The sequence below is a fragment of the Aythya marila genome, assembly GCF_965140915.1.
Source record: "Aythya marila genome assembly, chromosome: 5".
In the NCBI taxonomy this organism is placed as follows: Eukaryota; Metazoa; Chordata; class Aves; order Anseriformes; family Anatidae; genus Aythya; species Aythya marila.
The window spans coordinates 39,019,782-39,036,800 of NC_139046.1; the positions used below are offsets into that span (position 1 = coordinate 39,019,782).

Consider the following 17,019-nt stretch of genomic DNA (forward strand, 5'->3'; position numbering starts at 1 on the left):
TCTCCCACATTTTCTGAACAAGTGACAGAATGAACTTACATGCATTTCTGGTGCACAGCGTCCAAGTAAATCTATGAGAGCTGAGTAAAATGACATGATTGCATTGCCCATGTGCACAATCTCCTCCTCTTCCTCCTCCTCATCACTAAAAGACAATCAGTAATACCAGTGATTATTTTTGCTAATCCAAGTTTATAGCTCCTCTCTGGAGCTAGATCCATGATCCAGAGACTATAAATCAGATACAACCATTTCCTCTAGCTACAGACTACATTTTTTTTTTTTTAATCCTTAGAGTTAGGAAACAATTGAACAGTAATAACTACTTCATATCACCCTTCTGTCTTCCTCTTTCACTTTACCATTATCTTAGCTTCATTCTGTAACAGACTTCTTATTTGCTTTGTCCTTCAGGCTTCTTCTCTTCCATAACTCTTATTCTACATTATCGTATTTCACAAATTCCACATGACAACTGTTTGAGGGTGTGAATCTCTAATGTTCTGGGTTTGTATAATGACTTACCCAATAGGGTCTATTATCTATATAGCTCTGGTGAGATTAAACCAGCTATTAAATCATCATTTTCCAAACATGCATTCACGTTTACTTACCCTTCTCTCTTATATCCTTGTGAGGGAAGGTCACGAGAAGGATTCTCTGAGATTCTGATAGCTTCTTGCATAGCTGCCAGTAAACCATTTCCTCCTTCTCCTCTAAGGTCTGGTCCAAAGCACTCTGGTCGTCGAATAAGGAGCTTGACAACAACACTTGCATTTTCTTCAACACTTTCACCTGAAGACCAAAATAAAGTCGTAGCATAATACATATTTTCTCCTGAAAGGTATCCTTTAGTCAGAAGGAGACTATTTTCCTCTGAATTTTACAAAATATAAAATAAATCTTCAATCTTATTTCTAAAAGCAAAAATCTATCATTTTGGCAGCATGAGAAGTGCTTTACCAAAGGATACCTAGGTTTAAAAGTGACACTATAGACATGCCTTGCCAAAGTTTTACTACACTCAGTCTAGAAGTTTCACTTCAGAAGGTTAATTTACTTTTTCTGCCAAAGACTACTTCCTCCTAGAGTTAAATATTGTGATAGGTTCTTTTGCACAAAATGGACTAGAAAGTAACCCAAACATATAATACCGACAAGTGAGAATGCCACTGAAAGTGGCAGTTTTCTATTCCTGGGCAACCTGTACAAATGATGATGAGACAGTTTTTGATGGACTCCATTTACAGACAGGTATATTTTGAATAAATTCATTCATGGCTTTAGGAAATATCTTGTAAGCAGCGCTCCTGACACACAGACAGAGAAATGTACTTCTTACTGAAGTTCATGATACCACACACATTGAATAAAATTCACTTTAGCTTCTTGTATAAAGGGTGACTGCAGGCAATAATCCAGCAATTGGACAGGTGAAGGGAAGGTGTGGGGGGGTGTTGACCCCAGCCAACAACCACCCAACCTCTTGTTCACTCCCATCCCCTGCAGGAGAGGGAGAAGCCAGAAGGAAGGTGAGACAACTCATGGGTTGAGATAACAACAGTTTAGCAGAAAAGCAAAAGCTGTGCATGCAAGCAAAGCAAAAAGATGAATTTATTCACCACTTCACATAGGCAGTGAAGCGTGGCATAAAATATTTAGCCAGTTCCTGGAAAGCAGGGCCCCAGAACACGTAATGGTTGTATGGAAAGACAAACACAATGACCATGAACATCTCCCTTGTCCTAATCCTTTCCCTGAGCTTTTATTGCTGAGCACAATGTCATATGATATGGAATATCTGTTAGTGTCAGCTCTCATGGCTATGTGTCCACTGCTAACTTCTAGCCCAGCCTGAACGTACTTGCTGGGGGCAAGGAAGGGGACAGAGTGGGAAAAAATCGAGAAAGCCGTCACACTGTGCAAATACTGTTCAGCAATAGCCAGAACATGTGTAATTTATCAACAGTGTTTCAGCACTTTACGGACTCCTATGAAGAAAGTTAAATCCATTCCAGCCAGACCTAGCACAGGACAAGAATTATTTGATTTTAAGTGGGCCAGCTAAAACAAAAAAATGTTGCTTAACATTCTGGCCTTGGTACTTCATCAGTGGAACACTCATTTTAGAGTTGAATCTTCTCAGTATAACTAAAGAATAACTCATATTTTAGATTAAATCTATCTAGGGGTAAAATCTCCATTCTACTGCATCCTTACATGTTGGTTAAATACTCTTCTTGTTGTTTAAAGCCTGAAATTGAATACTTCATCTTCTCTATACGCAAAAAACACATTAAAATAAGCTTTGTGTGGAAAAACGTATGTATAGTTCAAAAGGGAAGAAAGTAGGTTATCTGTTATATAAATTCAGGAAAGGCACATAGGTTGTGACCCAGTGAAAAAAAATATGCTCAGCTCATGGTTGAATGCAAACATTTAGAAAATTCACAGTGCGCACCTTATAAAAATAATCTGTGGGATGAGATGAGATTAATGGGACATATAGGAAGAAAACACAGGAAAGGAAAGAGTTCAGTCACTGAACTTGGGATGTCAGTAGCTTTATCCCACAGATCATCAGTATCAGTATTTTACTTACAAGCTACAATAATATCCCAGCACATAAACTTTAGTATCCAGTTTATACTGAATTGAATTTTGTATCCTAAACACACACTAAAAAATGGGATTAGAAACTGCGTTTTTTAGCAATGAATAACAGGGCCATCAGGAAGTCAAAGCCTTTGATATGGTCCCTGACCACATTCTTCTCTCTAAATTGGAGAGGTATGGATTTGAAGAGAGGTATGGACTGTTAGGTGGATAAAGAGTTGGTTGGCTGGTTGCAGCCAAAGGGTTACGGTCAATGGTTCTATGTTTGGGTGGAGGCCAATCACAAGTGGTGTCCCTTAGGGGTCGGTCTTGGGTCTGGTGCTCTTCAACATCTTTATCAACGACATAGATGACAGAATCCTCAGCAAGTTTGCAGATGACACCAAGATGAGCAGTACAGTCGATACAATAGAGAGAAGGGGCACCACCCAGAGGGACCTGGACAGACTGGAGAAGTGGGCCAATGAGAACCTAATGAGGTTCAACAAGGCCAAGTGCAAGGTGTTGCACTTGGGCTGAGGCAATCCCAGGTATTTATATAGACTGGGAGAATAAGAACTTGAGAGCGGCCCTGCAGAGAAGGACTTGGGGGTCCTGATGGAAGAGAAGCTGGATGTGAGCCAGCAGTCCATGCTTGCAGCCCGGAAAGCCAGCTATGTCCTGGGTTGCATTAAAATAAGGGTGGCCAGCAGGGAGAGGGAGGTGATTGTCCCCCTCTGCTCTGCTCTTGTAAGACTCCACCTGGAATACTGCATGTAGGCCTGGGGCCACCAGCACAAGAAGGATGTGGAGCTCTTCAAACGGGTCCAGAGGAGGGCCACTATGGTGATCAGAGGGCTGAGTACCCCTGCTATGAAGAAAGGTTGAGGGAACTGGGCTTGTTTAGCTTGGAGAAGAGAAGGCTCCGGGGAGACCTCATTGCAGCCTTCCAGTACTTAAAGGGAGTGTATAAACAGGAGGGGGAATGCCTGTTTACATGTGTTGGTAGTGATAGGACAAGAGGGAATGGTTTTAAACTAATGCAGGGGAGATTTAGGTAGATATTAGGTAGATATTAGGAGAAAGTTTTTCATTCAGAGGGTGGTGAGGCACTGAACAGGTTGCCCAAAGAGGTGTGGATGCCCCATCCATGGAGGCATTCAAGGCCAGGCTGGATGTGGCTCTGGGCAGCCTGCTCTAGTGGTTGGCAACCTTGCCCAGAGCAGGGGGGTTGAAACTAGATGATCTTTAAGGTACTTTTCAACCCAGGCCATTCTATGATTCTATGAAGTCAGAGTCAAAGGAAGGTAACAATAGATGAGATAACTGGGATGGGGAGGTTTTGGAAGGAGCAGCTAAGCACTTCAAATATTTCAGTTTTGTATTTTCACAGGTATGATCTTGAACAAACACAACTCCTGACTTTGCACAGATTTTGTTTTTTACTAGATGCTTTAGAACCTGATACCTCAGAAAACTACATAAGCCAGTGCTCTATTGGAAAATTGCCTTATATATGCAAAATAGCTTAATTAAAAAAATGCAAATAAAAATGCAAAATAGCTTAATTAAAAACCTCTAATTCTCCCGGTGGCTTAGTGGCCAAGAAAGTTCTAAAATCAGAGCCAACTGGTTATGTTTTCAGATATATCATGGTCTGACCTAAAATACTGCAATTTACTCTATACACAGTTTACTTATTGATAGAATTCCTAACTTCATTTGCTACCTTAATAAGATACTCAAATCAATAATAAAAATTGCAAAAGGAATAACGAAAAAGTAACTATAACTTTGAAGATTCAAAAAAAAAAAAAATTAATAAACAGCATATAATAATTACCTGTTGTTTGCAATGAGAATGGTATGCGTTATCCTCTCTTCATCCATTAACACATTCTTATGTACAGGAAAGTAATTTTAAGAAACCCTTTTTATAGAATGCCAAGAAATTATACTTACTGTTAACAAAAACTGCAAATCTTAAGAATGACAGGTAACGTTCACCCTCTATTGGATTCCATCCAATGTCTGGATATCCTTTAGCTAGCAATACTGGACAACTCTGCAGGCCACAACCAGCCAAATAAGTAACAACCTACAATATAAAAGCAATTATTTATTCATGTATGTGGAAATAAATTTCTAAAAATACTGCCGATGCATGATTTTTTTTTAAATAACATGGTTTTAATATGCGGTGTTTCATCTGAGAAACTACCAACATAGCTCAATATTGCATCAGTCAGTTTCTAGTTCTTGCTTTTGATAATGACAAAAAAGCCAAACACTCTTTATTTCTGAAACTACCAAACTATATCATGACACAGCAACAGAACAACATGAAAAAGGTTTAATCTGGAAAGTAAAAAGTAAAATAAAATACTAAGGAATTAAATATTCAGATCTTTTTTACACTTTTTAAACAACAGTTAAAAATACTAACAACTTCAAAATCACATAAATAGCTATGTATGAATAATTTGCTACAACAGCAAAGTAAATGTTGCATCGGAAGCTTACCTACTGTAAATCCAATTCTAATACATATGCAAATAATTAAAATTTTCAGGAGATTGCTCAATATCAGTGAACAGTTAAGTGTCTGGAGAACCATAAAGATTAAAATTTTTGGTAATACACAAATACCCAATATAGCATTTCTTATCAAGAAGAATATCTTTAAGCATGACAAATCACTGAGAAATTACAAATGTCATTAATTATAGTAAGCTGAATTTCTGAAACATGAATGAAACACTTTCTCAACCATTTAAAAGGAAATTGTCAGGTAACTGCACAGATGAGATCTTTGTTTTTATTTAAAATACATAAAGATAACATTTGAGCATGATTTTAGTCCTCAAATAGGTTTTGAAATAGGTAATTCACTGACTTGCCTAATATTACTTTCCTTGAAAATATGACAGTCAATGCTGGTGCTCCAGTCACTAACGGTGTATCCTGGGGTCAATACTGTTAATATTTCATTAACAACAGAATGGAGGGCACCTTTAGCAAGTTTGCAAATGATAAAAAAACTGGGAATTGTTCTCAATGTTATCTTTATCAAATTAGCATATTCCTGTGCTCTCACACCCTTTCTATTCATATTCCTGTCCCGATCTTCTCTGAACTATCCCCATCATATGTCCATTTATTTCCATTTTCTAACCTTTGCCTTTCCCAATGTATATGCTGAATACAAACACCACCACAACCATTCTTCACCCACTTCTACCCTCATCTACCCCCATACTCCACAAAGGCTTTACCTCTGCCAAACTATCATATTAAACTCTGCCTTCTGGCTTCTGTTTCTCACTGCTGTGTTAGAACATATCCCTTCCCTTCCCTGCATTCCTTTTCTTCTGACTTTGTATCCACCTTCCATCTACTGTTTTGTTCTCCTTCCCAGGTATACAGAGAACTTTATGCCATTTTTTGTATCTTTTTACCCGCTATTCCTACTTCATCCCTCTTCTCCTTAAATTTCCCTTTATTCCTAACCACTGTGAACGGTTAGGAATAAATCTAGATCCTGGATTCAATTTACTGCTGCAGCTAAACCAAATATCCTATTCCAACTTCCTTTCTTCATGTATCTAACCTACTATTTTACTTCTGTTTTCCCCATCAATCTCTGATTTATTTAAGCCATAAGACTTCACCTTCTCCTCTTACTTCACCTGAATTTGCTCTTCCCCAGACAATGTTTCCTGACATGTCTTTCTCCTGTTTCATGCCTTTTTTATTGTTATTCTTTCTAGCTGATAATAATAGTGAAAGGATACAGAAGACAGAAAAACACCTTCTTGTTCTCTCTTGTTGTGATTCCCACCAAGTATAAAGCCAAAGCAGGGTACAGAGCCAAAGCAAGGAAAATACTGCTCAGTAAACCTCATCCTAAGACAGCACATTCCTAGAGCAACTATTTCTTAAAAGATCATATTCAAAAATTACTGTGATCAGACTTGCCCTTTTCCCTTCTACTACAAGTACACTGTTGAATAAGTAGGTTAGAGTGATCACTTACTTTATCCAGATCTGGCTCTTCCAGTGCTAGTGCAAGCTCATTGTTGTCCATTACGGAGGCTGCTGCAACATCTAGTGGTGTTGAACCTCTCATTGAAGGAAATGCTGCAGAAGAATGTTAATGTACAAAAATTAAATTCAGTTTGCAGTAATCACAGTCATGCAGCAGATGGCAGCAATCACAATAGAATCTAAACATATTAACAGTATGTTGTAAGGCTGTTCTTCAATCAAGAACATGGTTAACTTTCAAATAATGTTAAAATAAATACTGAAATTCTTTTCTGTCTTGGCATCCATATCCACAAACATGAAGAACTATGCTTCTTTTAAATGCAGATAAAGAAATCAGTATTAACAACATAGAGAACTAGAAAAAAATATATACAACTATTTATCTAGCAGAGCAACATTCCAGCTATATAACTCTAAGAAATTGTACAACCATACCAATTCAAGACTTATAATATGCCTATATTCAGCTAAAATATAAATTTTCAAACTTCAGCATTGCCTGTTTTCATTCTTTCATTCTTATTCCATTTTCTGTGTTTTATATGGGCAAATGTAGGGATGGAAATAGCAATCATGCTATAGCTAAAAACAAAAAAATAACTAAAAATAAAATAAATATATATAACTAAAAATAAATATAAAAATAACTAAAAATAGCTAAAACACTGTGAAATCACAAGCTATCTTGTCTTGATATACCTTATTGTTAAAGGCCATCTACCTAGCCAAGAGAAATTTTCTTGAGCTACAAAATCTAGCACATCCACATTTTAAAATCAAACACCTATTCCAAAGGAAAAATATGAAATTCACATCAGTGGACCAAGATTTAGAGGGAAGGGAAACAACAACAAAAAATAAAAAGTAACTTGTATGGATGCCCAGATGAAACTGACCCTTGCCAGAGGGTTAAATTAATATTAGATTTCCAATTGCAATTATATTGGATGGAAAAAAATGTCAAACAGCATGGATTTCATCCTAAATCTTTCAAGATATTTTAAAAAACATATTAAACTACTCTGTTTCAAATATAATTAACAGACATATAAAGATGAAAGAAAAATGTGAAAATGTAAGAGAGGCTTCAGCACACAGTTCAACTTGCTATACAAATTAGATGGCAGACTAGCACATTCCCTTCTTTGTCTTGGTTTTAACTGTTACAGCTATATGACATACCCAGCCCAACGCTGCTGTTTTCCAGTAAGTAACTAAGATGCTCAAACATGGCTTTTTGGTTTTGACGACTAATTCGACAGAAGTAGCACAGGAATCGACAACAGCTTGCCACCATCTTAGGAAAAGCGATCTGCTGAAGAAGAAAGTTGACAAACCAGTGAAATATGTTAATTACCAATCTGTTCCAGTTCTTCTTCCTGCATCCCTAATAAGGAAAGTATAGTGAAGTTACCAAGGTGACAAGCAGTTGATGGTTGCTCTTGTTCTAATTTAAGAAAGGACCTGCATTTCTTTTTAACTTTTGCGTTCATTAGGCCATTGGGTTTAGAATGTTGAAAAATCATTTTACAGGGGACTCTAGGGGACATAATGAAGAAAAACTGAGAGCTATTTCTCAACTCTCAAACAAAGCAATCTGCAGACTTGCAAATGTGGTTATACATAAACAACATTATGGTAACAAGCTCAACCAAAAAATATTAGGTCACAGCAGAATAAGAACCTTAGTTTATCCAAACATATTCATTACAATGAGAATACACGGTCTTTTAAAAAAGGTTTCTACAAGACTTCTACATTTCTCAATGCATACGCCTAATAACATACATTAATATTTTATTTTTGCTGTGCAATTTTTTTTAAAGACATTTTCCTTGCTGTGCATTACACGCAAAGGATTTCTCTTCTGAAAATAAAATAATTTAATCTGTAGCATACCCATATGAACATTTCACAAACTGCAATTAGTCATAACATCTTCTGACATGAAAAACTTATGCCAGTATCACATTTTACTGAAAGGAGATGAAAGAACAAGATCAAAAATCTTGGGAGAGACTTTTGATGTTTCTTTTAAGGTTATCCTTCCAGATGTATTACATTTACCATTATATGGCACTTAAAGTGTCAAGCACCATTGCAAATCTGCATCCTAAGGATGCACAGAAAATTAGGCAGAAAATTAATGACCACCCAGGAGAATTCTTTTTGAAATAATCTGACCAGCACTCATCAGGCAAAAATAGAAATGTATTATATATACATATATACACACACACACTCTGTAATATTCTATAAAATTCTAGAATGTAATATAAAATATAAAATTCTAGAATGTAATATTCTATAAGATTCTATAAAATTCTATAAAATTCTATATTCTGTGAGATTCAATGTGATATTCAAGCACTTTAATCAAAATACCATGTTTTTTCTTCCTCTGACATCCTACCTCCTTCACTTAATACCTTGTAACTACAAATAATATTACTTATATTACTTTTACAAAGTATAATAAATATTGCCTCCTTTACAGAACAACTCTAATTCATTCTAATGCAGCCTTTTCAACTGAGACAACAGTTTTGTGGGGAAAAAATGATTATATTAATTAAAAGTTATATGATAATGTATTATCTATTCAAGACATCAGGTGCATTTCCTAACTTCCATAGACTTGAGTTGATTAACCATAGTTTGATACAGTTTTTTTTTGTTTTGTTTTGTTTTTTGTGCAGCTAACTTTTAAATTTTAGTCATGAAGGTGCTACTATGTAAAAGAAGCAATAGACATGATTTCTGTTTTTAAATGTATGACAGAAGAAAATGAATGAAAAACATTCGTTCATTCCTGAAAACATTCAGCAAAGCTTCCACTCCCATAATTTAAAGGGGTTTTAAACTAAGCAGAATGTGTGACATAACCTTGTTTACAAAATTACAGTAAGAGCCACAATGTCAAAAAATTGTCATTTTAGAAATTCTTTATTATTAACAGGTATTGATACAAAAATGGAATTTGAAAATTTCCAAATCAGTAAGAAGTAATTTTGAAGTAAAATGTTTTCATTTTGAGAGTCAAAAAGGGCATTGCTCTTTGAAAGATAATTAACAACAGAGTTGTGAGAAACTCAACTGAGAGCACAAAGAGCAATGTCTTAATGTCTGATGCCACCACTATTCCTTAACTGTACATAAGCAAGTCATTGGACAAAAGCCTGCAGAATTTCAATTGAGTATATAAAACCAGAACTGACCAAGGCATGCACACTGTTTCTGGCCCTACTCCTTTCTTCTTAAGGACACCTTACCTGGGACAGTAAAAGATCCCCAGCATACAGAGGCATGTACCTATTCCAGTTTAATGACTACCTGTTCCTAAGTGAACAACCTTTCAAGTGAGACTTCTATACACGCTTAGAAGATAAGCATGCCAGCAGGAGATCAACAGACAGCATATGGCAATCATTTTAAAAAGCAGCGTTCTCCCTGCGAGGGTCGTATGGAAGATATTTCACATTTGGAACTCAGAAACAACACTTCTCTGCCTGTACAGTTCCTTGTCCAATGGTTTGCTCTGTGAAATCTCCCCATCGCAATATCTAAAATCTGTGTTAATGGTGTGCAAAACTCCATTAATAAGCCTTGCTGTGTTATTCCATAATATGACTATAACCCTCCATTTCCATTAAAAAAAAAAAAAAAAGGGTTCTGAATGGTGGGTATCTACAAGTTTCCACTCTTAAGGAGAAAATGAGGCACCGTGAGACTGGAATAGATGAAATTCTAAACACACCCTATTTCATATTCATATTTCTTGATATGATTTCTACTCCTGTGCCAAGCCCAGTTCAATAAGTGAAGTTTTGGATTCCCCAAACAGTTTATAGAGATAGGGATATAAAATAGGATATTTTGGGTGGCCAGACTCATTAAATGATACCAGGTTAACAACTAATTTTCTAGGTCTACATTCCTCATGAAAAGTATCATGGTAACTTCTATGATGTATTTTTGTATTATAAAAATTCTCTGTGATAACATTCTTTAGTAGAAACAGAAGGAACAGTGGTTTATTTTTTGGTTGTTTGTTTGGTTGGTTGGTTTTATCACTTCGGAATTTATGTACAAACTGTAGCGAAAACAGAAGGTTGTGACACCTACACACAAGTATTTATCAGGTTATAAATAATTGTATGCCTGGCCGTACAAAAAAAAAAAAAAGAAAAAAAAAAAAGGTAAGCAGTATTTGGAGAAGAGGAGACCCCTGTTTTGGGGAGGGTGGCATTAGCATTAAAACATCAGGCATAAGGAAGGAGAAGATAAGCCCAATTCATTTCTAACTTTCCTTGGGTAGCTGGAGGAATGTTCAGTTATGCTTCTCAAAATATTTATGCCATTCTACCTTTAAAATAACATACAGGTATTCAAACATAACACTAAGAAAAGACAAAACACGATTTTGCAGGAAAATTACAGCTCAAGTATTTGAATTTAAGCATTCAAAATAAAGTTGCTCTAAGTTAATTTATTATACAGTTTATTGTTAACAACTCTTTATCTAAGATGAAGAGGACTATTTTCGTAGCAGAGCTAAGCCTCTCATATACGCACATAACATATATACTTAATTTAAAACTTAAAAAAAACCACAAACTTTTAAGGAACAATTCAAAGACAAAATACCTATTACCTCTCTCTCACTTTTTAAAAATTAAGTCCTAGAATGACAGTCCCTCTACTACTGTAAGAACTGTTCAATTTTTAACATTAATCAATATTTTGAACTGTACAAGCAAAATCTTACATATAAGGAGATTTATCTATTTATCTTAGCTTTCTCTAACATATTTTTTACACTTTCCCAAAGGTACAAGATGCAAAACTAATAAAATTCACTGTAATAAAATTACAGTGAAATTACCTGAGACTTATCTCCTCCAAGCACATTCACCATCACATCCATAACTGTCTCATGCATGCCCAAGACTCTCATTAAGTTAGGATGCTGATAAAACACCTTGTTGTTCATTATATCCCTGAAGTGGGAGAAAAGGCAACATTTTCAAGAAATACTATTTTCATCTATTAGAGATTTCAGACATATGCATTCATTGTCACAATATGATTTTAAATTCTCAGATTTCAGTGTAACACAAAAACATCTGACAAATAAATGCTTCACATTTAAACATGCTGTCATTCCTCTAATTGTCATGAATTCTATGTAACAAGAACCTAAACACTTCAATTATTTCAAAATGACATTTTTCTTCATTTTTAAATTGCTCTTACCATCTGTTCTCTTTAAAGAAAAAAAACATACCTTGTTAAGATCTAAGTGTAAAAGAATATATTCAATTACTTTGTAAGTAGAGAATGGGGATCAATAAATCTAAATCTAATTTCATCTCTGCAGAAACACCACAATTAATTTTATCAGTTCATAAAGTAGAAGATACTAAAGCGACTTAATTTTAAAGGATATTAAATGTTTTTCATTGATATTTCCAAAAATTAGAACTATCTAGAAGAGTATTTAACATGGCATAATGTTCTCTTAAATAACAGGAATATTTTATAATTTTCACTCTGCCCACCTTTCAACATATTCTGGAACCTCTATATTGGTTTCACAATCCAGAACACAGTTTATGTGTTTTCTTAGGGGATACAAGGATTTCTAAAATTTCTAAAATTTACCCTTTATCCCTCCTAGAATTCTCACCAATTTCACTAACTCAGCATTGAGAACAAATTATTCAACACTGTCCCATACTAATTAATAAACTGTTTTTACAAATTGCTCAACTTGCTGAAGAGACTCTTGTTTGTGATTTTTACAGCAAAGTAGCAAGGTTCCTTACAACCACTGTAAAGGAAAGAAACTGTTCAATGTTCTTGATGAAGGACAAATTGTACTGGGTCACAAAACAAACATAGGTAATCTTACAACTAAGTACTTTTTCTCTTTTAAATATATCATTTAAAATTATTATTATTATTATTATTTTTTACTTCCAAAATTAATTGGCCTAATCCTGCAATTACAATTACTCACAAGGAGTAATAAAACATTCAGGCATGTACAAAACTACTGGCATTTAACAAAGGTAATCTCATAACATAATCTGGTATCAACAGGGATTACACAAAGTCAATGTCTTATAATTCTAACATTATAAAGAATAATATAAGCAGTCTTGTACAAATACTTTAAGTTATCATTGATATCACATAATAAATACTAACCAGCTTGAAATCTTTCAGATCACGACAACGCTTTGCTGGTTCTACCTAGCTACTCATACAAACTTGTCACTTCGAAAGACAGCAGCAAGTCTATTCACATATGCATGCAACATTAATGTCAGCTTTAAATTTGGGAAGGGTGTGGTATTGACAGCAATACAGATGTAAATCATCTATGCTAAAACATGTATATTTACAAAGCTTCAGCAAAACATCTGAAAAATACTCATTAGGCTTCAGTGTTGTAAAAATAATACTGTTTTTTTAGGTAAAAATACACCTTGAAGAAAAAAGGAAGAAAAAAAAAAAAAAAAAAAAAAAAGACACATAATACTCATAGAGAGATCAGTTGGAGCCATACTGGAAATTTCCACCAAAAATTGAAATATTTAATACACATCTGCATTTCAGTACTGTACTAATTTTCATTTAGGATCTTAAGTAGAAGGATTTACTAATATAACAGAAAGAATTACTCAAAAATAAAATGATGTTAATTCCATACCCTAATCCATTAATCATTAGCAATTCCTCCTCTTTTCCCATTCTGACACTGAGAAGTGAGCGAATCTGGCCCAGTGCAGCAAGCAGATTAATTGTATCCTTCACAGAGGCAGCACTAATGGTGTATGCTTTCCTCAGAGCTTGAAGTAGCTCACCAATGCTGTCATATTGCCTACGAAGGAGGGTATACATAATCCGAACTAATTCTGGATCTTGAATCTGATCTTCCTGAGACCAGCGTACCATAGTCTGGGATATGAGTTCCTTCAGTGTAGCTAAAAGAATAAAATACAGAAAATGTTACTAGACTTTACAACCACAAAAAAAAGTCAAAAACATGTATTACAGTAAAATAGCAGACAACAAGGCAAAAGAAAACAGTTGTAAGAAAGCAAAAGAACATTAGCAGACAGAACGTAATTTTCAACTGGAAAAATAATTCTTGGATCTTTCAAGGTAAGTGTGATGTTCCTGAGAGATGGAAAACAATAAATTTCTACTTATTGTTCAAGTAAATTCAATTCAGCATTGTTAGCAATGAAAACTTCTTGGCTCAGTAGGACCCTGAGAATTATCCTTGTGAGTGAAATACTAAATTTAACGTTTTAATTTGCCCTTCATTTCTACATTAAAATTTATAAAATAGAAGTAATTGAAGAGCTTTTTCTAATGCAAAAACCTTTTCATCAGGAATGACTTTAATGTAATTTTAAAATGTCAAAGAAACAACATATTTTTGATGAATATAAATTTAAGTTTGGAATACGGAAATTAATCTTTAAGTTTTCAGTTTATTGAAGAGTTTATCTAGTTTATTGAGAGTTTATCAGCTGGCAAGTATGATTCCAACTATACCAGAAATATTTACGAATGTGGGCTGAGCTTGCTAATTAGTTTTGCCAGAGGGGATTAAAAAGTCTGTTCTAAACTTAAAAAACTACCAGAAAGGAGGATGAGATAGTTTCCTTCTCTTTTAATAATCAAATATCCAATTCAGGGACAAGACAGGTTGACTTTAGCAGCTTTTGCTATTTGTTCATTCAATGAATGTTTAGCTACTTTGTTGTTCAAACAAGGATTCTCTATTATCTTCAAAGAGGATGATGTCCTACCTGGGAACATCTCAAAACTGTGTGATGTGGCATACACACTAAGGAACCGGAGAAGCAAACTGATTTAAAATAGGGAATTTAATCTGTGTTACCCATCTATTTTGGAAAAGTCACTACCACTTGGTAATACATTCTCTAAAAAATTGTATTGTTTGGAAGTACACAATGCATATTGCTTGGAGCAGTTCTGTGTTGTACATGTCACATATTCAATGACTGTTTAAACAAATTTTCTAAGCCCTGAGTTCAAGAACTTTACCTAAAAACTAAACAAATATCCCAGTCATTGTTCTAATAAATGCTCATTATTTAGACCAAATGGATCAGGATATATTTTCACTTGCCAGTTCTCTCTTACAATTTACTTAATGATGTATTTATAGAAAACAGCCATTAGTTCTTACATTTTGTTTTAAAAAACAGGCTTTTTCTGTGGGGATGGATTCTCTATTTCATTAATACAGCTCTATTATTAGGGGCTGTTTATGAATGAAATTAAACAAGTTCTTTTTGAAAACGTTGTATAACTTCTTCAATCAGCTTTTTCCTTCAGTGCTATGGCATAGTCTCCTCTCTAATTTTTGCACTAAACTCTTCTTCCCTGGAATAACTAATGCTTTCCAATAACTTTTCAATTAATTGAATGTCAGAAAGAAAGAAAAAAAAAAGCAGAACTAACAAAGACTGGAAGCTGGCAATAAAACAGTAATTAAAATAACTGAAAAAGTCACTGTAAATAAAATCAAGTGGGAAAACAGTCTTAATTTATTAACAGTACAATGAGTTCTTAACAGACCTGAGTTCTGGCAATAGATCCATAAAAATATCAGCTCAAATTCACTTTCTGTCCCCCCAAGAAAAAAAATAATCAAATCAAACCCCAGTATTTATAAAGAAGTGAATAGTTAAAGCACAGTACAACATGCCATTCTGTTAATCCATTATTTAGTTACATCTTGAATTTGACATGTAGTTCGGGTCCAGTACTCACCTTTTTGTCCAACACAAGAAGAGTCCATCAAACAAAGCCCTTCACAAGACATGATCTAAGCCAAAAATTAAGGTAGTTCTTCACATAATGGATGAAAGAACCCTGAAATTCCCTGCCAAAGATGTGGCAGGTGCTAAAAGTTCACATTTGCGCTGTGGAAACTACACACATATTTGTCAGAACAATGGAATGGGGATCTAAAAAGACAAACTACTTTAGACAGGAAGCTTCCTGAGCTGAAGGTAACTGGAGACCAGAACAACATAAAAGTAGTAAATATCATATCTAATTGTTCTGTTCCTGCCTGTCCTTGTCAATGTTTGAAAGAAGGTATTGATTTATAGGATCTGAATCTTAACAGTTGGTCTTACCAATCATATTCATAGAATCATAGAATATCCAAGTTGGAAGGGACTCACAAGGATCATCAAATCCAACTTCTGGGTTCCCAAAAGATCACCAAAAAAACTCAGGTCTGAGAGTGTTGTCCAAATGGTTCTTGAACTCCGACAACTCTAGTGTATGAATAGTGCTTCTAGCTCAAGGTCTCTAAGGCTCATTCCTAGGATTAATTTACCCAAACACTTCTTAAAGGCACAGAACTTTTCAGCTTCTGTTACCTAAAACTAGAGAATTCCCAAGCTGCATCTCCATACACTTACATCTTACATACACTTACATCTTACATACACTTACATACACTTACATACACTTACACTTACATACACTTACATCTCCATACACTTACATACACTTCCCAAAAGTTTAAGAAAAGCAGTATGCTCTCAGGACTTCCAGCTGAAATCATGCGAAGAAGAAAGCCAGAAATAATTGCAAAATTTAACAAAAACTTTATATTAATCATTTAAGAGGTATTAGAGTTAAAAACCTCAGGAAATAAGAATCTAATTATTCCTATGCTGTTCTTATGCCTTCTATGTATCTTATTTTAGGCTTTTTTTCAGTTGTCTTAGAGTCTTTTTTCTAATCAGATGTATTAGTTTGTGGCAGTGATTAGTGGTTTTCTTCCTTCTAATCCTTTCTAACATCTTTTGCCTTACACTGAAATTGAGAGGGTCTTTCTTCATTGCTCTTCAGGAAAAAGATCTTCTGCAACTCAATCAAAACATGAGAATAGTAAAGAAAGAATCAGAAGTGATGACTTTAGCATCCTCTCAATGACAGTCAGCAAGAGTCTGGTATGCTTTTTGACTACTAATAAATTATAAATGTGCTGTACTGTTATCAAATGTGCTCTAACTAAAGTTTAAGAAACAAGCAACAAAAAATGGAGCTAACAGCCAGTAGGAAGAATATTTTAAGTAACAACTAGTAAGTTAATATTCTGTGCTTTCAGTGTAAGCAGCACTCTAAGGGACAAAGTCTCAAAGGACACACTGTATGGCTCTTCAACTTAATCTACCACTGCATCTTCCTTTTTTTCTTGAGCAAGCTGTGAATATTATTCAACAAAGACTTAACCTTTTCACACAAGCATTCTCATATATCCACACTAAGATCCTCATTGTTTTAACACGGGAAATAAACTTAGGC

General features: G+C 34.8%; 1 protein-coding gene across 14 annotated transcripts in view; it reads right to left on the bottom strand.

The window, feature by feature from the left end:
- RYR3 (ryanodine receptor 3) overlaps window positions 1-17,019 on the bottom strand; it is a 218,150-nt gene that overhangs the window by 83,368 nt on the left and 117,763 nt on the right. For 9 of the 14 annotated variants that reach the window (XM_082761309.1, XM_082761307.1, XM_082761312.1 and 6 more), the window contains exons 39-45: window positions 13,364-13,637; window positions 11,531-11,645; window positions 7,828-7,960; window positions 6,632-6,735; window positions 4,558-4,693; window positions 615-795; window positions 40-145 (exon numbers count right to left, since the gene is read on the bottom strand). In XM_082761309.1, the coding sequence (XP_082617435.1) occupies window positions 40-145; window positions 615-795; window positions 4,558-4,693; window positions 6,632-6,735; window positions 7,828-7,960; window positions 11,531-11,645; window positions 13,364-13,637 (1,049 nt within the window). The remainder of the gene's footprint in view (window positions 1-39; window positions 146-614; window positions 796-4,557; window positions 4,694-6,631; window positions 6,736-7,827; window positions 7,961-11,530; window positions 11,646-13,363; window positions 13,638-17,019) is intronic. The other 5 variants (XM_082761305.1, XM_082761317.1, XM_082761306.1 and 2 more) reach the window with 1 other exon arrangement.